At 49.9% G+C, this 21,497-nt stretch overlaps 1 protein-coding gene across 2 annotated transcripts in view; it reads left to right on the forward strand.

Moving 5' to 3' along the window:
- Positions 1-21,497, forward strand: part of CLCN2 (chloride voltage-gated channel 2) — a 91,848-nt gene that overhangs the window by 60,901 nt on the left and 9,450 nt on the right. The window contains exons 8-20 of one of the 2 annotated variants that reach the window (XM_084847635.1): positions 2,689-2,814; positions 4,056-4,140; positions 4,237-4,338; positions 5,350-5,434; positions 6,613-6,768; positions 7,394-7,463; positions 8,108-8,218; positions 9,869-10,082; positions 10,795-10,928; positions 17,204-17,388; positions 17,609-17,714; positions 18,130-18,206; positions 18,393-18,452. In XM_084847635.1, coding sequence (XP_084703761.1) covers positions 2,689-2,814; positions 4,056-4,140; positions 4,237-4,338; positions 5,350-5,434; positions 6,613-6,768; positions 7,394-7,463; positions 8,108-8,218; positions 9,869-10,082; positions 10,795-10,928; positions 17,204-17,388; positions 17,609-17,714; positions 18,130-18,206; positions 18,393-18,452 — 1,511 coding nt within the window. The remainder of the gene's footprint in view (positions 1-2,688; positions 2,815-4,055; positions 4,141-4,236; positions 4,339-5,349; positions 5,435-6,612; positions 6,769-7,393; positions 7,464-8,107; positions 8,219-9,868; positions 10,083-10,794; positions 10,929-17,203; positions 17,389-17,608; positions 17,715-18,129; positions 18,207-18,392; positions 18,453-21,497) is intronic. The other variant, XM_084847636.1, reaches the window with a different exon arrangement.

Genomic DNA, 21,497 nt, shown 5'->3' on the forward strand with positions numbered 1-21,497 from the left:
GAGGAAATGCACAGCACATGTCGTGTTTCCCTTGTAACGTCTACTTCCACCCTTAGGAAGCCTTAAGCTGGCACTTCTTATTTTATTTATTACATTCATATCCCACCTTTCTGCTAAGGACCTCACAGTAGCGCTCATGGTTCTCCACTATTTTATCCCCATAACAACCCTGTTAGGTAGGTTAGGCTGAGAGAGAGTGCCTGGCCCAAGGTCACCCGGTGAGCTTCATGGTTGAGTGGGGATTAGAACCCGAGTCTCCCCAGACCTCAACCAACCCTCTAACCGCTACACCACACTGCCTGTTCTGTTTTCAAGAAACAACGGCGGTGGAGCAGGAAAAAGGAAAGGCATGTGGTCCTTTGGGGTCCGAGCAGTATGACGCAACAGTTCAAAAATAGAGATTGCTGAGGAGAAAGACAGCGTAGGACAGGAAATGATGCCTTTACAGGACCCCACGTAAGCCACTAGAAATGGAGCCCAGATTTGTGGCTAAGGGTCCTTTGGGAAATACTGTATCTCCGTATTTTAAAAGGGGTAGGGAGCATTCACAGGAGAAAGGGATTATATTCATCTTGTCAATTGATCATTGTTCACAAATGCGGCTTTCAAATCTGTCCCCATCAATGTGCATTCTGTGATTGTGGTGGCATGGTGACTGTGTATGTGTTGATTTCAGGGAATGTGGTTTTTGCCAAGAAATAATTGTCTTCTCCACGTTAAACTGGTTGTGAGGAAATAACATCTTCATTATGTATTCTCAAAACACTGCTTGTACTTTGGAATTGTCATAATATTTAGACCTGTAGCTAGAATGCTGCGGAAGCAGGGAAAGTTTATGGAGCAAAGCTATTCAAAACAATAGCCAAGCTTTTATAATAGAATGCATTATAATATCTTATATTACAATTTCTATCGTATCAGTTAACTGAATTTTTGTTCAAATATTTATCTCCACCGTACCTTCCTATAATTTAAGGGAGCTGAAATTCTCTGCACCTTTGACGACTGGGGTGTCGCTCAAGGAAAAGAAGGGGGCATAAGGGCCAAACGACACTTTTTTTTTTTTTAAGCATGCCTAAGATGTCCTATTTTCCTTCAAAAGCAGCCAAAAGAGCCCCAATCCAGATCAGAGCCCTGCACCAGTTTCCTGCCGAAAATCCCCTGAGCTGCTTTTTGCCCTCGACGGTGGTGCTTACAGTAAACAGCACCTTTAGGAGCAAATAGCGTTGAGAGAGGAGGGGAATATCAGATAAAAACTGGTGCGAGGTCCCAATCTGGATTGGGCCCCACCAGGTGCTTTTTCTCCAAAATACAAGTGGGCCTCTGAAACACGCTTTTTTCTTTAAAAAAAAAAAAAAGTGCGATTCGTGCCAAAATGTGCTGTTTGGCCCTACGTTTCTCTGGCTTCTGAAGCAGCTGCCAACTTTTCCGACAGTGCATCTGCGGGCTTTGTGTATTTCTAGCTCAGTGGTTGCCAACTTGCAGTGCTGGGGATGCTGGGGGGAGGGGTTGGTGGTGTGACTGGACCTGGCATGGAGTCACTGCCATTGGGGCCCATTTGGTTCAGGTCAGCATAGCAAAGAGGGTATCACTTCCGGGTCACGTTGGTAGGTCCTGCTAAACAGAAATCTGATTGGTGGACACACACCACTGTGGCCCACTTATAGGAAGGGAGCCTAGTTCCCTGACACTTCCAGGGTTAAGTGGGCTTCGGTTGCCACTCTTGCTGCCAAAGCCAGGCGCAGAGGGTTTGCACAACAGTGTTGCGTGTACCCCAGTCCTCCCAGGTGATGAGGAGTTCCAGGGGTGTAGTGCTTACCTAGGTTTGGTTTCCTTTGGAAATAGGTTACTGGAGGCTTACTGTGATTCTGAAATATTTGCGTTTACAAATACAGATGTTGCACATAGATGGGCGTGAAACCCCCCAACAGACCTCCAACATTCACTACTCCCACATAAGATCTCTAGGGGGACAGCCAGCACCTTCAGATGTTTCAGAGCCCCCCCACCCCAAAAAGTTCCATTCTCCTTCTCAACCTGCCAGTCTAGTTCTTTTGTTCCCTTCTTATACACAGACCTGGATTACCATGTTCCTTCGCTGGGAGCGGGTGGGTAAGAGGCATCACCCTTTCAGATCCTTTTTAGCCGTTGTTAAGCCAGTTGTTGAGAGCCACTAGCCTTTAATTAAGAATATCTCCAGCAATCTTTCAAGTTCAACTGCTTCGGCAGACCCCAGTCTTAGACTCAAGAATCACTGATTTGGAAAGGGATCATGGGAGGTCATCCAGACCAACCCCCAGTGTGATAACAATAGAGACACAGGGTTAGAGCAATGCCCCTATCTACACCCATCATGGCCAATGGCAGCTTTGAAACTGCAACCTGCAGTTCTCTAGTTCTGTGAGTTAGGGAAACTCAGTGCTAGCAGGGAGGACCTCTGATGGGGGAGATGGCCCTTGGGCCACAAGCAGTGATTTAGATCAGGGGTGGGAAAGTGTGGCCTTCCAGTTGTTGATGGACTCTAGGTCCCATCGGCCCCTGGCAGCATGGCCAAGGGTCAGGAAGGAAGGATGTTGTCTCCCACCGCTTCTGGAGTTTCCCCATTGTTGACTTAGGTGGAGTTGGCTTTAGAACCCTCCAGGGTTGGCTTTAGAACCCAGACTCTTCCCTCTTCTCTGTCCCCAATAGGTGTCCTCTTCAGCATTGAAGTCACCTCAACTTTCTTTGCCGTCCGTAACTACTGGCGTGGCTTCTTTGCAGCCACCTTCAGTGCCTTCATCTTCCGGGTACTTGCTGTGTGGAACAAGGATGAAGGTACAATCCCTATTTCCTCCCTAATCATAAACATTTCCAGTGTTTCCTTTTGAACAGGCCTACTTTAGGGGGTAGGACAGGGAAGCCAGGCCTGGATCAAAAGGTATTGGCTGAGACTTTTGCAAAAGACTAAAGAAGGGCTGTGCTTCTTTGGACCAGCCACCACAGTGTTCTGAACCAAGGGAACCCAAATTCAGGAAGCAGAATAGGTCATGCAACTTGCATTTATTTTTTATTCCAAATGCTTTAGACCAGCCTTCCCCAACCTGGTGCACTTCAAATGTGCTGGACTATAACTCCCAGCATGGGAGATGCTGGGAGTTGTAGTACAACACCAGGTCAGGGAAGGCTAGTGTATAACTTCTCTTCCTTCCTAAAATCAAAGCAGCTACCTCCCATTCTAAAAATACAAAAGAACTGTCGAAAAGATGACTCCAATTACAAAAAACAATGCAGTAAATGTTAAATCCCTTTGTACCAAGTTGATAATGGTTGGTTTATAAAAAAAGAAGTTTGCAGTACCTCTTAAAAATCTGCAGTGCTGGGCTCCCTGGGGAGGGAATTCCATAGCATTGGGGCTGCTGCAGAGAAGACCATGCCTTAATTTCCAAATGATGTAATGGACTGTACAGATATAACCTAAATTTGGACCTTTTCAGAAGAGCTTTATAGTTGAGAGGGACCATACAAACAGAGAAGTTCCCTCAATTTAAGCTTCCAACATGCAGATTTTCAAAGATTTTCTAATTGTTGTTGTTGGCAAGAGGGGTTTGGATGGAATGGGCTGTAAGGACAAGAAATGTTCTTGCAGCCCATTGGAGGTAAGGCTCAACCCGTCCACCCCGCTTCTTGAAATTTCACCCATGTGTTCTCAAGTTTTTCTCCCCTGCCTTAAGGACGAGAAATTTGTTTTGCCTTTTAAAATCCAGACTTGTGAACCAATCCTGCAGACTTGCAGAGCCTATGCAGCTCTTGGTTTTTAGGTCAGCAAAGGGGTCAGCAGTAGATATGCTGGGGGAGGAGAGCTCTCTGAGGGGCATCATCAGAGTCCCATATAAGGGACTGAACTGATTTGGATGGAGGAAGCATCAACCAAGAGAGAGCTTGAGCGGTGTGCGCAAAAATAATTGCGCTCCAGTTTGCATGCCACTTGCTAGATTTGATGTTCATGAGACAAGGTGGTTCCTGGGGTTCCTAAGGACTTGGGATCTCTCCCGGCATCATACTCTCTTTCCCTCCAGAAACCATCACGGCTCTTTTCAAAACCCGCTTCCGGCTGGACTTCCCCTTCGACCTGCAGGAGCTGCCAGCCTTTGCTGTCATCGGGTGAGCCTCGCCGGGTTCCGCCAGGCCTCCCCTGGCTCTGTGCTGGAGCCTCCCTTTTCCCCAGCCCCTCCCTGATGCCCTCTTTTCCCTGCTTAGGATCGCCAGCGGCTTTGGTGGGGCCCTCTTCGTCTACTTCAATCGTAAGATCGTCCAGTTCATGCGCAAGCAAAAGGCCATTAACCGCTTCCTCATGAAAAAGTAAGAGGCACAAGTCACATGCCACACGGACGGACAAGTGTCCTTTTTGGGCCACGAGGTGGGCTGGGAGGCTGGAGAACAATGGACAACTGAGGTTAGTTTAGTCCAGCCTTGTCCAAACTGGTACCCTCCCGACATGTTGGAATACACTCCCAGCATGCCCCAGACAGCAGAGCAGTTGTAGAGTTGTAGTCCAACACGTCTGGAGGGCACCAGCTTGGAAGAGGCTGACTTAGCCAGCAGGGCAGCAAGCGGATTGGAGTTGGAGGACCTTGGATAGCTCCAAGCCGACAACTTGCTTCAAAGAGGTCTGGAGCTCCACAGAGGCCTTTTATCACTCTTGGGCTGGCCCGCCCCTCACAGGCTCCACCCACTTCTTGAAGAGTGGAGAGCCTTAAAGGGGCAGTCCTCTTGCCTGGAGCCTTAGCCTAACACTTGGTTGCCTCTCCGTCAGCTCCTGCCTTGTGTGTTGCCTGGGCTGGTGAGCAGGCACTAGGGAGTGTGAGGCCCCATAGGGAACAGGGGCCAGACCCTCAGGGGGATCTGGTTCAATTGACCCAGTGTTGGGTGTCTCTGGATCAAGGGGCTCCTGGCGGAGGAGCAAAAGCTTGCCCTCTGGGCCGGGGCTGGGCTGAGCAGCTCCACGGCTCGCACCACCGGCCTTCCTAATCCAGGCTGGTTTGTCCCTCTCTGTCTGGCCACTGGAGAGTTCCAATTCCACCTCCAGCTGATTCCAGCTGATTGCTGGCTGCAGAGAAGCCATGCCTCGGCGGCACTAAAGGGCCGCAGCAGGGAAACCGCCAGTTCCAGGTTCTGTGCTTGCCAAAGACAGCACAGACCTAGCTCTTGAGTGTACACCTTCTGCTCCATCACAGAATGGGTTTTTCTCTTTCCTCTAAGCAAGGGGTGATGAAATTCTGATCCTCTGAGTTTGGAGGGGTCAAGGTATTCGTGCCACTCATGGTGTGGCACGATGTGATCCTAAATGGCTCTGTGCGTGTGTCCTTTCAGGCGCCTGCTCTTCCCTGCTCTTGTCACGCTCCTCATAGCGACGCTGACGTTCCCGCCTGGCTTCGGGCAGTTCATGGCTGGCCAGGTAATTTAGTCTCCCTTTAGAGGCTCGCCAGGGGACACTCATCACTCAGGGATGACCCTACCATGTAGGCCAGCTTTCCCAAATTGGTTGGCCTCCGGAATGGTTGGCCTACAGTTCCCATTAGTTGGCTGGGGATGATGGTAGCTGTAGTCCTACACATCTGGAGGAGCGCCTGGTTGGGAAGCTGAGATAGGCAGACCAAACAGCTGCCAGGGGATGTGTGCGCTGTCCGAGGGGTGCCAGAATCAGCATGCAAGAGCAGGCTTGTGTACTGTGTGTGCCCACCTCTCCCAGGTTCCTTGCACGCTTTACCAATCCTGGTGCTTTGTTTCTACTGTGAGAGGGTTAAGTGGAGCCTCCATGTACCGAGACAGTGTATCTCTGAATATCCCCAGGAGGCCTGTTGCCTTCATGCCCCGCTTTGTAGGCTTCCCAGCACCATCTGACTGGCTGCTCCTGGAAATGGAAAGCTCAACTCGATAGGCCATGGTCTGATCCTGCCTAGGCTGTTCAGTGCTGTGAGCATAGCCAGAGTTGATGCTGTTGTTATTTAATAGGTTTCTAGCCCCAGGCAGGTTACAGTGTATCAAGGCAATACAACATTACCATTCCAAATTTTTAAATGGCAGCAAGCAACTAAAAACATTAAAATAACAGCAGTGAATAAAAGAGTTCTTAAACGTGACGGCCATACAATCACCCCAGTGCAGACTGGAATGTTAAAAATAAAGTCCTGAAGGCCAGCAGAGAGGGAGCAGAATGGATTTCCCTAGGGAGGGCATTCCGGAGATACAGAGCCAACACTGAGAAGGCTGTATCCCTAGTACTTACCACCCGAGCAGCTTTCACCAGTGAACGAAAGAGCAGGGCCTCGGATACTGATCTTAAAGCTTGGGGAAGTACATACGGGCATAGAGGAATGCGTGGCCTCCAGATGTTGGACTGCAACTCCCATCATCCCCTAGCCAGTATAGTCAGTGGTGAGGGATGATAGGAGTTGCAGTCCAAGAACATTTGGAGGGCCATGTGGTCCCCACCCCTGGCGTTGGCAGTGCTTCAGATAGCCTGGGCCCAAACCATGTAGGGGTCAGAAATCCAGTACCAGCACCTCAGAGCTTGGGGCAGGCGCTGCTTGGCTCTCACCCTCTGTGCTTGTTTTGCTGTCCTTTACCTCTCAGCTCACGCAGAAGGAGACACTTGTGACCCTGTTTGATAACCGCACGTGGGCCAAGCAGGGCTTGGCTGAAGAATTTGAATACGTCGGTGTCTCTGAGGCGTGGAAGCACCCCCGCTCCAATGTCTTTGTCACCCTGGTGGTTTTCATCCTCATGAAGGTATGTTGAGGCTTTGAACCCACCCGCGCCTGGCTTTCTTCCTTGACATGGTGCCGTTAGCAGCACCTGTGAATGGGAGCGCTACAGGGGCTTTGCAGTTAGCCGTGATCTGTCCAGGGCTGTCTTGACCATTGGACAGACTGAACATTTGTCCCTGGTCTTGGGGCTTTAGGGCAGGGATGGTGAAGCCCTCCTGGGGTCCTGATCTGACCCTCTGGGGTTCCCCAGAGACCCAGGCCTCCTTCTCCTGGTCCCACCCCTTTTCCCTCAACTGTATGGTGGTTTTGTGGGTTTTGCGCAGCTTTTCCCCCATTCTAAAAGGTTGAACTGTCTCTCCTAAGGCGTAGTGACTGGCAGGAAGAGCTTTACGTCAAAATGTGCTGGGGTTTTGGCTCCGCCCCTTTGCTTCTAGTCCCACCCCTTTGACTTTGCCTCACCCCTTTGACTTTGCCCCACCCCCTTTGCCTTCAGTCCTGCCCACCTCTGGAATGTGGCACCCCTAGAACCTCTCTGAAATGGAATTCAGCCCTCAGGCTGAAGGAGGTTCTGCACCCCTCAGAAGGGCCTTTGGTCTCATGCAGTATGGCTGCTGTTACGTCCTTATGTCTCTCTTCCCTCTCCCCAGTTCTGGATGTCTGCCTTGGCCACCACCATCCCAGTGCCCTGCGGAGCCTTCATGCCGGTCTTTGTCATTGGTAAGTGGGCCCTGGAACCCTCTCCTTGGTTCTCCCCGTTTCCTCGGTGTTGCTGTGTATGAGCTTTAAACCTTCCCAGAGAGGATCAGTGCCACCTCCCCTGTGTAGCTAGCTGTCGACTAATGCTGCCTTGCCCTTTGTGGGGGCAGGGGTGAGACTGGCAATGGTGTGTCCTTACCCATAATGCCTTTGTGCATCGGATAGCCGTTCTTACTCGTGGTGTCACTGTAATTGAAGCTGACATGCCCCATTGCTCTCCCTTCTCTTCCGTGCTCCTTTGCTTCTACAGCATGGCAAGTTTTCTTTTTCGGCAAATGTTTTTGCAAAACCTGAGAGCCAGAGAGATTTTTTGTGGAGCCCAGATATGAGGAGAACCTGGCTTTCTGGCAACTGCAGGAATTGAAGTGCCAGTTGCTAGGCCCAAATAATCAGGCACCTGTGGCTGTTTGGTGCCTGGATTTTTTCGCACCTGATGGAGAGGCCGAGGTGGAGATTAAACCTCTAGTCAGTTCTGGGCCAGGCTGTGGGCAGGGCTCCCCTTGTGTCACATGGGCAAATGCCAGCCTGCCATGTGTGTCTCCCTGCTCTCCCTCCAACCCCGCCGGCCTGGCGAGCTCTGACCCTGCCTCTGTTTCCCTGGTCAGGGGCCGCATTTGGGCGGCTGGTGGGCGAGAGCATGGCAGCTTGGTTCCCAGATGGCATCCACACCGACAGCAACATCTACCGCATTGTGCCAGGGGGCTACGCAGTGGTGGGTAAGATGAAGCCTCTCTCGTACCATTTGGGATGTTCAGATGGGGTCTGGATGCTGTTGCGGTGCAGGAGGGAGGGTTAGAGTCTAGGTGGTCTTGCACGGACCCCCACCCCAACTATGAGGTGACCTGGGAGTACAGGAGCCTTTGGGAGTGGCATAGGAGTTGGGGCAGAGCTTATGGATCCTCTCTAGGTATCCCATTAGTGCCCTGGCTTTCCAGAGTTCCTGCCTTGAGGGAGGTCCAGAGGGCACCATGTTGGGGAAAGCTGCCCTATAAGCTGGGAGGGCATTCTGGGACAAATCCAGCACTCCCCACGACAGGTGGAGAACCATTTTCAGCCCAATGGTGCATTCCTTTGTATGTTACCTCTGGGGGCTGCATGCTGTCTGTGGTCATGGCCAAATCCAGAAGTGGAATCCAAGCAAGCTGACCTTGCAGGGAAGGAACCATCTCTTCCTGCATCCCCAGGTTACACTGAGACAGAAGAGCAGGGCAGGGCCTGCTGGGGGAGAGGTGGTGGGCTGGAATGAAAGGCCTGGTGGGCCAGATCCCGCCTGTAGGCCGGAGGTTCCCTAGCACTGCCCTACAGGTCTGCGTTGCAAGGGGAGATCAGCAGCAGTGGCCAGCCCGACTTCCAGAAGCGCCCATCCCCCACGTTTCATCTTCTCATTCTGGACCCCCCTCCCCACGAAAGAACAGTTTGGCCATCGGAGGTCTCTTTCTCGGGATGCACACCAGGCCTATGAAGTCTGTCCCAAGAAGCCAACAAAAGCTCTGCCTCTTCTCCTTCCACCACCATTGGCCCTGCACCTTTCTCTGCCCGTCATTGGAAGGAAAGATGGCGGCCAAGACTGGGACACTGGTGGCCCCTAGACATGACCAGGCCAGTTCAGCAGGTCAGAAGTTGGGGATGGCCTCTCCGACTTGTCAGGTGCCTTAGCGCACGTTGTGTAGAGGTGAAGTACATCATTCCTGTGGGGCCTTCTTCAGTTGTGCCCAGGTCCCACGAGGTGTCATGAGGGTTGGTCAGGCTTGGCTTATTGCACAGGCCATCCTGGGCCGTTGGGAAGGTTGGATGCCTTTTTCTCGCTCTCGGTGCAATATGTACATACATAAAGACCAGAGTCATCCGATGAAGCGGATGGGTGGAAGAGTCAGGACAGAGGAAAGGAAGGTCTTCTTCGCACTGTGCATAGTTCACGTATGGAATTTGCTACCACAACACGTAGTGATGGCCACCAGCTTGGATGGCGTTAAAAGGGAATTAGACAAGTTCATGGAGGAGGAGGCTATCAATGGCTACTAGTCCAGGTGGCAATATGCTACCTCTAGTACCTGAGGCAGTCTGCCTGTGTACACCAGTTGCTGGGAAACATGGGCGGGAGGGCTCTATTGCTCTCATGTCCTGCTTGCAGGCTTCCCATTGGTTGGCCACTGTGTGAACAGAATGCTGGATTAGGTAGGGCTTTGCTCTGGTCCAGATGGGCTCTTAGTACATTCTGAGGCTTCTCGAGTGCATGCCTGACTCTCTCCTGTGAAGTTCGAGGCCTCCTTGCGTCCCCGCAGCCTGAGGCCTGTCAAAAAGTGAGTGTCCCAGTGTCGGTCTAGCTCCTTCCCTACTCAGCTCATTCCCGTGCTTGACGCCCCCAGGTGCGGCTGCGCTGTCCGGTGCCGTCACCCACACGGTCTCCACGGCGGTCATCGTCTTCGAGCTGACGGGCCAGATCTCGCACATCCTGCCGGTCATGATCGCAGTGATTCTGGCCAATGCCGTGGCCCAGAGCTTGCAGCCCTCGCTCTACGACAGCATCATCCGGATCAAGAAGCTGCCCTACTTGCCGGAGCTCGGCTGGGGGCATCAGGAGTAAGTGTGTGTGCGGTGGCCGCCTCTTCTCCGCCCCGTACTAGCGTACTTTAGAGAGCCTGCTATGGAGTCCCAGCATATCTAGAGCAACAGAGGCTGGTGGCTCTGATGTCAGTGGGGCGGTGAATCCGCTTCAGGTTTCAGTCAGAAGCAGTCAGAGCTCTAAAGGAGCTGTTATCTATAGCTTGGATATCTATCCAAGCTATAGATACCTTGGCAAGCTCCTTTAGAGCTCTGACTGGTTCTGACTGAAGCCCAGAGTGGATCTGCTGCCCCACTGACATCGGAGCCACCAGCCTCCACTGATCCGGAGACAGCACCCCTGGGTGCCCACATATCTCTCGGATGACTTGCTCTACTTCAGCTTTCCCCAGTCTCTTGGACTGCAACTCCCATCATTCCCAGTTAGCATGGCCAATGTCTGCCACCCAACTCTTCTAGAGGGCACCAGGTTGGGGAAAAGCTGCTGTACGTCTTATCTTTTGCAGTTCATAAGCCACAAACCCTTCAGGGTTTTCTACCCCTTAAGCCAAATAGCTTCAGCCAAAGCCTGATGGGGATTGGAGGGGCTGAGAATTCCCTACAAAATCCCCAGCCCACATCCCTGGCCTCACTTTGCAGGCCCCTCAGATTCCCCTACAGCCTTTGAATCTGCCATGCGGCTTTGCCCCTGCCGAAAGGGCACCTCTAATTGTGTCTGTTGCATCTGCAGGAAGTACAATGTGCGCGTGGAAGACATCATGGTACGTGACGTGCGCTACATCACCCTGAATTGCAGATACCGCGATCTTCAGGAGGTCCTGCATGGGACCAAGATGAAAAGCCTGGCTCTGGTGGAATCAGCTGGTAAGAGAAGAGGGCTGTGCTGGGGGGGGCAGTGTGACTGCAGGTTCAGAAGAGGACAGAAGGCCATAGAACTTACTATTTACAGGGTAGATTCTCAAGAACACACACTGTGCATTGGATACCCTCAAACACCCTCTTTGCGGTTCCGGCTTACCTCTCACTGAGGTGGTATAAACCTATGCTTGAGCTGTATCACACCAGCTTGCATGATTGGATCTTCCTCCATCGCACAACAACAATAACAAAATCCCTGTAAATGTTTTTTTTTAAAACCCTAGCACATCAGGGAGAAGGGCTCCATTCTACTGATCTTCCTGACATGCTAGCTTTCTATTTGAAGGGCTATGGTTGTATTTTTTTTCAGATGGAGGAACATTCAGTCATGATCTCTCCTGAAGTGGTCCAGTTTGCCAGCTCAAGGGGGGCTAATGTCGTGTGTGTGTGCATGTGCGCTCGTGCGCGCGCATATGAACGTGTACTCAGTCCCAAGTTCAAACCACCCAGGGAGACTTGAACTTTGCACCAAAAAGACACACCTCCAGTTCATGAACCTGCAAATTCCGTCAGCAGATGGAATCAAAATTCTACTAAAAGCCAAACTACATTACACTAATCGCACAGCATGTAACCGAGGGTTAGCTTTTTCTTTAGTGTAAGCGCACATGGCCCTGTTTTGGATCAGGACCGCTGTGCATTGGGAGGGGAGATTAAGCCTTCCCACCACACACACTCTATTTGCTTCCCGCCTCGCAGGGGGTTAACAAAAGAAAAAAAAAGTCTCAATTCATGCCAGTGGAGATTTTTTTTTCTTTCTTTCAGTAATCCCCTCTCAGGGGGGCGGGGGGGATTTCAGGAAGCAAAAAGTTGTGGGGGGAGGTTTAATCCTCCCTTACTGGTACACAGTGGTCCTGATCCAACGCTTACACTAGAGTAAAGAAAAAGCTACCTTTCAGCTACACGCCAGGCTATTGCTGTGACATGTAGTCTGGCTCTAAATGACGCACCAGGGGGAGCACAGAATAAACCCCCCAAAGCCACCCCTGCTCTCGGAGCACAGCAAGCACACTCAGTACTTCAGCTTTCTTTGCTTGCTGAGTTCCTTGTATATTTCTGGCTCGCAGGTAAATGGTAAGCATTGCACAGTTACAATTGAGCGTTTTATTGATTATTTAATTGAAGGTGGCAAATTTAGCTCCTCCAACTTGTGCCGACACCTCTTCCAAAATAGCTGATGTAATATGCTATTTTCCTACATTTATCGATTTCGGTGAGTCAACAGATTAGCTATTTTGACATCCTTTGGCCCAGATTCTAACAAAATCAGAACACGCCAAGTTCTAGCTGAACCGGAGCAGGAACAAAAAGATGCGCTGGCCTGAATTGCTGTTGGCAGCATGGCTGTTATAGAATTCTTCTCAGGTTCTATTTCTTATTTTTACATAGGCAAGAGATTAAGATGGAGATCGAAAGGGATCCCCAGTAGGCTTAGGCACATTTGGCCCCCAACTCTGTCTTGTTTTGTTTTGTTTTGTTTTACGTATTATGGCATTTATATCCTGCCGTTTTTTCCTCCTGCAAGGAACTCAAGGTGGCTTACATGGTCCTTGTGCTCTCCATTTTATTCTCATAGCAATCCTGTGAGGTAGGTTAAGCTGACTGGCCCAGAGTCACTCAGTGAGCTTCATGGCCAAGTGGGGGCTAGAACAAAGTCCCAGTCCAGTGCTCTAACCACTACACCACACTGGCTGTCATGAGCACACACACAGGATTGTGTATACACATGTTTACCCTCTAGTTGCTGTGCTCTTGGTACACTCACTCAACTGCAGAGACGGAGACCGGCCCTGCTATCGAGTTTATCATATGACATTTAATCAGCAACCGCAGCAGAATCTGTGGTTCAGCATAGCTTTTCTTTTTTCAAGTTTCTAGCCCTGATGTCTACAGAGAATAGACATATGGCATTCTCTTGCATTGGTAGTGAAAATGCAGCTGTTGCCATACTCGTATGTCCTCTCTAGCAATGAAGCTTTGAACTGGAAATCGGAATGCAAATTCATTCAATACCAAATGTGCCAGTAAGGACTGTAGCAAGAATATGTCCTGTTGGTGTCACTAGCTGTGCTCCTAAGTTGAGATACCATTTTGACACAGACAAAATTGGAAAGCGTGTTGACAAGTGCTACTAAAAATGTGGGGATGTCCAAGGTAGACATGTGTTAGCAGAAGTTGCTGAATACAGCAGCCTGAATCCAGAAAATGAAGGGACTGGCAAACTTGACTGAGTCATAAAGCTGGAAGTATAAAACAGAAGAGCGAATCAGGCCAGGCTTGTAACAGAATGAAACCACTATTACTCCAGAACATGCTGAACATGCTAGTCTTTTTATACACAAGAAACCTCAGGCTAAAAAGAAACTTATTTGGCTCCACTTCGCTGCTAGGCAATGTTCCCCATCCTTCCCTGCCCTCATGTCTCTTGTTCAGCATCCAGAGTTGTCATTTAGCCCTGTACCCTGAGTGACCCCGTCACTGCACCTACTAACTGCTTAAAAAAAACCCAAAACAAATGAACCTTTAGCCCGCACCTTGGTGTGATCCCCTGCCCATCGCTATTCTGACAGAGTGGAGGTGGGAACTGTTAAATTCAACACTGTCTTAGACCCTTCCATTAGCCCCAGTCTCTCTGCCCTTACAGATGATCTCCCATGCTTTTACACACAAACACTTTTCACCCCATGGGAAACAATCCTAGGTAAGGCATCAGATGCCAAATCCTTCAGCACTAAATACACAGTTAATTTAACACCGTTTACAAAACTTGAATAAGAACTTAAGAAGAGCCCTGCTGGATCAGACCAAGGGTCCATCTAGTCCAGCATTCTGTTCACACAGTGGCCAACCAGCTGTTGACCAGGAGACCTCAAGCAGGACATGAGTGCAACAGAATATTACAGCTTGCTGCCAACATTTGGGCCTTATGGTCACCGATTTGGGGAGATTCAGCACAGCTGCAGATGCACTTTTTGCAAGTGAATTTGTACATTTGGTGTTGTATCCAATGGGGTGTATCCAATATTAGTCTTCCGTAAGCCCTGTTCATTTTAATGGGTCTACTTTAAGTAGGACTAACATTAGATACAGCCCTTTGCTTGAACAGGCGTATGTCATGCATCGGTGTAGACAGTTTTGTGGTTGCAGAACGGCCTCATCTAAAAGGTATCTCTGCCCCGCCCATCCCCATCCCTGGTCTAATACATGCATTGCTGTGACATTCTTCCTGACTTTCTTCTCAGACTCACATGGCCAGGGGAGCTTTGCCTGGAAATATGCTCTCCTGTCCCTCCACCATCCTTTATCCCTCTTCCACCCCACCTTTTGCTCTACAGGAGATGCTGTTGTACAAGACGTAGTGATGGCCACCAATTTGGATGGCTTTAAAAGACAAATTCATGGAGGATAAGGCTGTCAGTGGCTACTAGTCCTGATGGCTATGTGCTGCCTCCAGGACCAGAGGCAGTAGGCCTACGTGCACCAGTTGCTGGGGAACTCGGGCAGGTGCTGTTGCACTCATGCCGTGCTTGTGGGTTCCCTGTGAGCAGCTGGTTGGCCACCGTGTGAGCAGAATGCTGGACTGGATGGACCCCTGGTCTGATCCAGCAGGGCTCTTCTTACGTTCTTACGTTTCTAGCCCGGGAGAGGCTTCATTCCCCCAAACCCTGGCATCCCCCACCCCACTTTGTGCCTCATCCCGGCTTTGTGGCTGATAGCTCCCCTGCTGTGACATGAATCTCTTCAGCTAGCCGCAGCCGCAGCTATCGCTTAAGGGCTACAGAGGCAACAGACGGTGCTCCGTTGTCATGGCAATCAGCAAAGTTTGGAAGGAGAAGAAAAGGCCATCCCAGGCAGTCTGGAGCAGGCTGATGAGCAGGCGTGGCTCGCTGATGGCTTCTCTCCTTTACACCTTGCTGATCCCTGGACTGTAATAGATCTACAAGTTGTGTGACCCACCAAATCAAATGCAAGCCACCAGCTACGTATTGTGGCCTTCCACTTGCTTGACATCCCCACACCTGTGTGCGCACGCATGTTTTTGCAGTCCCAGGCAGGCTGCCATTCATGCCTGGTGGACTTCCTTTCTCTGGGTAGCCTGTATGTTGTGCAGGCCACACCTAGTCCAGCAGGCAAGGGATTTCCTGCCCTGCACTCTGCTATCTCTTGCCTGGAGGTGCTGGGGATTGATCCTGGGACCGCTAGGCTTGTAAAGCTAAATTGCCAGGGCTGTGTCTTCTGACGTTCAGAGCTGCTCCAGCTCCTGTGATGTAGGGGACTGTGTTGTATCCCATAAACTGCTAGCCATTTTTGGATAAGGAAGCTGCTTTATACAGAGTCCATATACAAAGTCACTATGGTCTACGCTGATCTTTAGCTGCTATCCCAAGTTTCAGACATGGGCTTTTCCCAGTCCTTCCTTGAGATGCCAGAGACTGAACCTGGGTCCTTTTGCATGCAAAACATGAGCTCTTCCACTGAGTCCCCATTTCTGTCTGCAGATAGCCATGGGAATTTGATAATTCCCATTACTCCCAAATGGGGATGTTCCCCCAAGCTGCCGACTTAGTGCTTTCTGTACATACAGCCATGCATCACTTGGGGTTCCCTGTCCTTGGCTGATCTACTTAGGAAGGCACAGGAGGCTGTACAACCCATCCTCTGGCCGTTACACACACACTAGCCTGCCTCAGTTCAACCCACACAGTCCAGTTGTGTCCAGTGTGCTATGTGCAGAGGGGCTGCCTGCGGTGCTTACAAAGCAAAGCGCTCCAGGTGACTTAAGCAAGTGAGCCGAGCCCAAGTGGGACAGGCAAAGGCCAATGGTATAGAATCATAGGATTAGAAAGAACAATCACATCGGCCCCCTGCCTCATCCCAAGGTAGGATCCCCCCACCTCAACACACACACACATTGGCCTCATGATGTTGAACTCTCAGAATCCATGTGTAAAACAAGGCAGAGAGCTCCAGAGGTGCAGTAATAAGCTGCAGCTTCCAATCAGATTGTACTGACAAATCTTTATATCAAAATATTGGGCTGTAAAGGGCTCCAATATTATCAGCTGAGAATGCATTTCTAAGTTTTTGTGGAGTAACAATAAGAAATGACCAATGTAGCGTGAGTTCTGAATGCCCCCTCCACTGCTTGTGGAAAGCTAGCGCGTCCAGGAGGAGAGTACCCATGACGTCTCGCTAATGTGCTAATTCTCTATACATGCAGGGTGATTCAGGTGGTGGATTTAAAAAAAAGAGAGAGAATGTTTTCAATATGTGATCCCCCAACCTGCTTTCTGAAGCGGTACCATTCCATGATGCCTGTATCGTATGCTTGCTCTGATCACATTGACTGGCATTAAAAATCGGCAGCTTCGGAGGTGACGGTGATGTCGGGAGGACGGGAAGCACAATGCGTAGTGTTTCCTTTCCCTCTTCAGCAGCATCTTGTGTGAAATTCAGCATTGCCGTTTCTCCCTGTGGGGACAAATTTCCATATTTGGCAGGTAGAGAAGAGGGGAAGGTTGGCATTTCAGATGAGAGAAGGGTTCAGACACACCTCCTTCCACATGTTGAAAGAGCGTGCCATGGGGATCATGGGGGCACATGATCAACCCTCTTGGTCTCGTTGCATCTTTACCCAATTTTGTCTCTACCTCCTGGATTGTTTGGGAAACACAGTTTTTGCCTTTACAGTCAATGCCTGCTATGTATAAGCAGTGGAGATTGGTGGCTCTGATGTCAGTGGGGTGGTTAATCCGCTCCAGGTTTCAGACAGGACCAGCCAGTACTCTAAAGGAGTTCTCCAAGCACCTTTCTGACTAAAAGCCAGAATGGGATCACAGCCCCACCACAATTTATTTTATTTATTTTTATTTATTTATTGCATTTATATCCTGCCTTTTTTCCTCTTGCAAGGCACCCAAGGCGGCTTACATTATCATCCTCCTCTCCATTTTATCCTCACAACAACAACCCTGTGAGGTGGGTTGGGCTGAGAGTCTGTTACTGGCCCAAAGTCACCCAGTGAGCTTCCATGGCTGAGTGGGGACTAGAACCCGGATCTCCCAGCTCCCAGTCCAACGCTCTTGCCACTACACCACACTGGCTCTCATCACAACTGGAGTCATCAGCCTCCACTGGGTATAAGTGACCTTTCCTTTTGGCCCCCTAAGCAAATTCTGCCCCCTAAGCAAATTCTTCCCACTTCCCTCTTGTCTCTGTAGAGTCTATGATTCTGCTGGGCTCCATCGACCGCACACAGATTGTGGCCCTCCTAAATGACCAGCTGAGCTACGCCCGCCGTCTGCAGTACATGCGGGAGAAGGCCCAGACCAAACGCAAAGCCACTGAGAAGGGCCAAGATGGCGGGGAGCACCCCCAAGCGCCTGACACCGGCGTGCGCTTTCAGGTGATGACGGAAAATGCCAGGATGAAGTGGGGTGGGGGGACTTTGCATTTTGGCCAAATGCGCCAGCGAGCGAGGACCTGTGATAACATGGAGTGGGAGGGAGGAGGAGACTTAACTGGAGCAGCATGGGAAGCAGCAGCCATGTTGCACAGCAACAGGGCCTTAGCCTGCTCCCCTTCGTAACCTCATCCCTTGTCCATCGTTCTTTCTCTCAACCCAGATTATCACAGAGGAATCCTCATTCGTCCCACCACGAAGTGAGGCCCGCAAACCCTTGAAGCCGGCTCTGAAACGAGCCCCCAGCAATTTATCTGAGAGCCCTTCAAGTGAGTCCTCGGCCCCCTTTAGCCCTATTGGATGTGTTGATCCTCAGGCCTGTGGGCCAGATCCGGCCTGCCTGGGGTCCCAATCCAGTCCTCCAGGTTTCCTTAGGCAGTCATGCCCCCTTCCCTTGGCCACGCTCCCTTTCCCCTAGCCGCTGATCATTTCCCGGTGATCTCCCAGCTTTTGCACAGTTTCTTCCCATTCCAAAAGGTTGAACAACAGTAAGAGCTTTAAGCGAAAATATGCTGGTAGTTTTGGCTCACCTCTGGAATGCAGCCCCCGAAAGCATCCCCAAAATTGAATTTGGCCCTCAGGCTGAGAGGTATTTAACATGCATGCCCTAACATGCCGCCTTCCAATTAGACCCCAACTGATGCCTGACTGAATCTCTCTCTCTGTATCTTTGTCTGCGGGCAGCTGGGAGCGTGGAACCCTCAGGCATCGCCTTGAGAAGCCTTTTTTGTGCTAACAATACAACAGCTGAACCTGCTGAGGTAAGGCCTCTTTGCTTCCCAACTTAGCCTACATTTGGGTATGTTTCTGGGCAAAAGCACTTCAGTTCCCTGGGCTACCCCTCGCTCTCTCACATAGCTGGACATGTTCCTGTCCCAGTCGTCCCTCTCCCATAATTCCTCTCTCTCTTCCCTATTTGTTTTTTCTCCTGATAAAATTTTTAAAAGGATGAGAATTCGGGCCTGTCCGAAAAGCGCAAGTCGAAGCATGTCCGCATTTCCGTGGCGGTAAGTGTGGGCCACGCCACGTCCATACAACTCCTCCAAGACAATCACAGGGGCAGAAAACTTAACCTGCCCCGAATGTGTCCCTTGAGGTCTGGGACTGTGCTGAAGGTTTGTTAGTTTTTTGGCCTCAACCAGTGCCTACCTCAGATACTTTGGTGGCTGAGGTAGAAAGTCTAAATTGGGGGTGGATGACTGTGGGATGTCCGGGGGCCATTTCTGTGGGGCACCGAATTTAAAAATAATATAAAAATGGTGCCCAAAAATAAAATAAAAATGGCACTCCATAGCAGCTATGGAGCACTTCAGGGGTCAAATTTAGCTTGCAAACAAGCTATAATTGCCCCTTTTGGTACTCCATAGTGCTATGGAAAAGATTTTTGGGTAAAAAAGTTATTTTCCCCCAAATTCAGAGGCATGGTGAGAGTGGCAGGGGCCACATTGCCCACCCCTGGTCTAAATGCTGCCTCCTCCTCCCCGACACACAATATATGTATACATACATCACTAATTAAGATAGAGCAATTATCCTTTAGGGGCCGCGGTGGCTTAGTGGTTAAGACGCTGAACTGCAGACTGGAAGGTCGGCAGGACAGCAGTTCGAGACCCGAGTGCCGTGTGACGGAGTGAGCTCCCGTCTTCAGTCCCAGCTTCTGCCAACCTAGCAGCTCGAAAGCAAGAAATTGCAAGTAAATAAATAGGTACCGCCTCGGCGGGAAAGGTAACAGCGTTCCATGCACCTCCGTGTTCAGTCATGCCGGCCACATGACCACGGAAGTGTCTTCGGACGGCGCTGGCTCTTCGGCTTAGAAATGGAGATGAGCACCACACCCTAGAGTCAGACACGACTGGTTGGGGACACCTTTACCTTTTTTTTTAAATTATCCTTTACAAGGGTCATTTGAAATTAATGGGAGTGACGCAAGACCAGGTCCAGGAAATACTTCTTCACACAGTGCATAATAAACCTGTGAAAGTCACTGCAGTAAGATCTGGCGAGGACCACTAGTTTAGATAAATGGTTTTTGTAATGATTTCTTCAAATTGATACCTAATCCTCAAACGATTTGCCTATCACTGGCTAGTAGCCTTGATAATAGCTAAATAGAACCTCCATGTTCAAACAGAGTATATCTCTTGAGCAGCAGATGATGGATGGTCACTGTCTGCTTGCAAGCTTCCTGAAGACATCCGGCTGTCTACCGTTGGAAGCAGAATGCTGGGTTAGGTGGACCTTCTTTGGTCTGATCCATCAGGGCAATCCTAATGCGAAAACCAGTGGCAGCCTTAGTCTGGGTGAGAACTTCTGCCATATCTAGAGGCTACAGCATTCTTTTCCCAGTAACCGGGATTATCTCTTACTAGATACCCTGCGGTGCAAATATGGAGCAACTGCAGGAGCCTTCAGCATAGTTTGGCCTCTTGCTTTGATTCATCTTTTATCTTAATAGCATCCAAAACACCCCCTCCCCCTTTTACAAACTAATGGACTTATATAGTGATTTCTTCTGGAACAGCCAATCATAAATTCTCATTGTCTTCATTCCTGCTCCAAAATGACTTGTTCCCCAGCTAACTTGCTCCTGTCCTGTAGTGAAAATCTGCAACATTTAAATGATTTTATTGATTCCATGACAGCATCTAGAAAGCTTACACTTTGGCTGGGATTTAGAGCCTCCTGGGAGGTGTTTCTTGGCCACCTATCCAAGGTTTTTTATCCCAGCTCAGCTTCTGATGCCACAAAGCATCTGAGATCCAAGAAGCATCTGAAAAGAGACTGATCTGATCCATTATTTAAGAGTGGGTGCACAGGAATCTGTTTTGCTGCCAGGATGTGTGTTAAAAATGGAAGTCAGCTCAGCAAACATGCATCTTTGCAGTTAAATCTATATTGTAATGTGCTCAGCAGTGCAATGCAGCTACTAAAAAAAAATACAACAACCAAATACAATCTTGACCTGCATTAACAGAAGCAGAGTGTCCAGATCACAGGAAGTAATAGTTCTGCTCTATTTTTCATTAGTCAGGCTGCATTTGGAGTTCTGCATTCAGTTCTGGGCCTCCCATTTTAAAAAGTACATTGACAAACTGGATTGTGCCCAGAGGAGGTTGACTAGGGTGGTAAAGGGTCTGGAAACCAAGTCCTATGAGAAATGGTTGAAAGAGCTGGGTATGTTTAGCTTGGAGAAGAGAAGATTAAGGGGAGACATGATAGTGATCCTCAAGTTTCTGAGTGGCTGTCATTGTCAGAAATGGATCATCTTTCCTCCTTTGCAATCAACACCACAAGGAAACAAAGCTTCAGGCTGATAAGACTTTATTTTGCTAGAAACTAGCCTTTTTATAAATGCAAATTCCAGGAAACTTTCAGACTGCCTCAGACCCTTAAACAACTAATCTGCAATCCCTAATTAGAGCAGACGTAACAGTTTGGGTGTGAACCTCACAGCCAGACTTGCTTTGCAGTGATGCCCCTCCCTTAGGGCAGCTCCCTCCTACTTTGCCTTCCAAGAGTGGCTATCCTGGCAGAGCGTCTGAGCCTGGCCCCTAACTTTTCCTGCTTGGCTTTACAATTCACCCTAGCGTCTCTCAAGTCATACCCCTCTTCCTCCTCCTTCTCCTCCTCCTCCTCAACTTGAGTCCTAACGGGGGAGGGAGGGGCAGGGACTCAGCCTGGGCCATCTGTTTGTCAAGGCCTTCAGAGGAATCTCTCCCAGTGTCTTGGCTCACTAGGGGGGGTCCTTCCCTTGGCCCCTGATCTAGCTGCCCCAACTCTGATTCAGAATCGGAGCTGTCAGACATCTCAAGGAACTTGGACTCATCCCTGACAGTCATGCAGAAGATGGAGCAGACTTGTTCTCTAGTGCTCGAGAGGGCAGGACGGGGGGAATGGGGGGAAAAGGCAGGGAAGAGATTTCTGCTAATCATTAGGAGCAACCTCCTTAGGGCTTTTCAGCCCCGGAATACTGCCTCAGGAAGTGATGGATTCTCCTTTGCTGGAGGTATTTAAGCAGGGACTGGACATTTGTCAGGGAAGCTATACCTGCA

This window comes from Heloderma suspectum, chromosome 3 (genome assembly GCF_057233095.1).
Source record: "Heloderma suspectum isolate Gila_16-S chromosome 3, 16-S_ref, whole genome shotgun sequence".
Lineage (NCBI taxonomy): Eukaryota > Metazoa > Chordata > Lepidosauria > Squamata > Helodermatidae > Heloderma > Heloderma suspectum.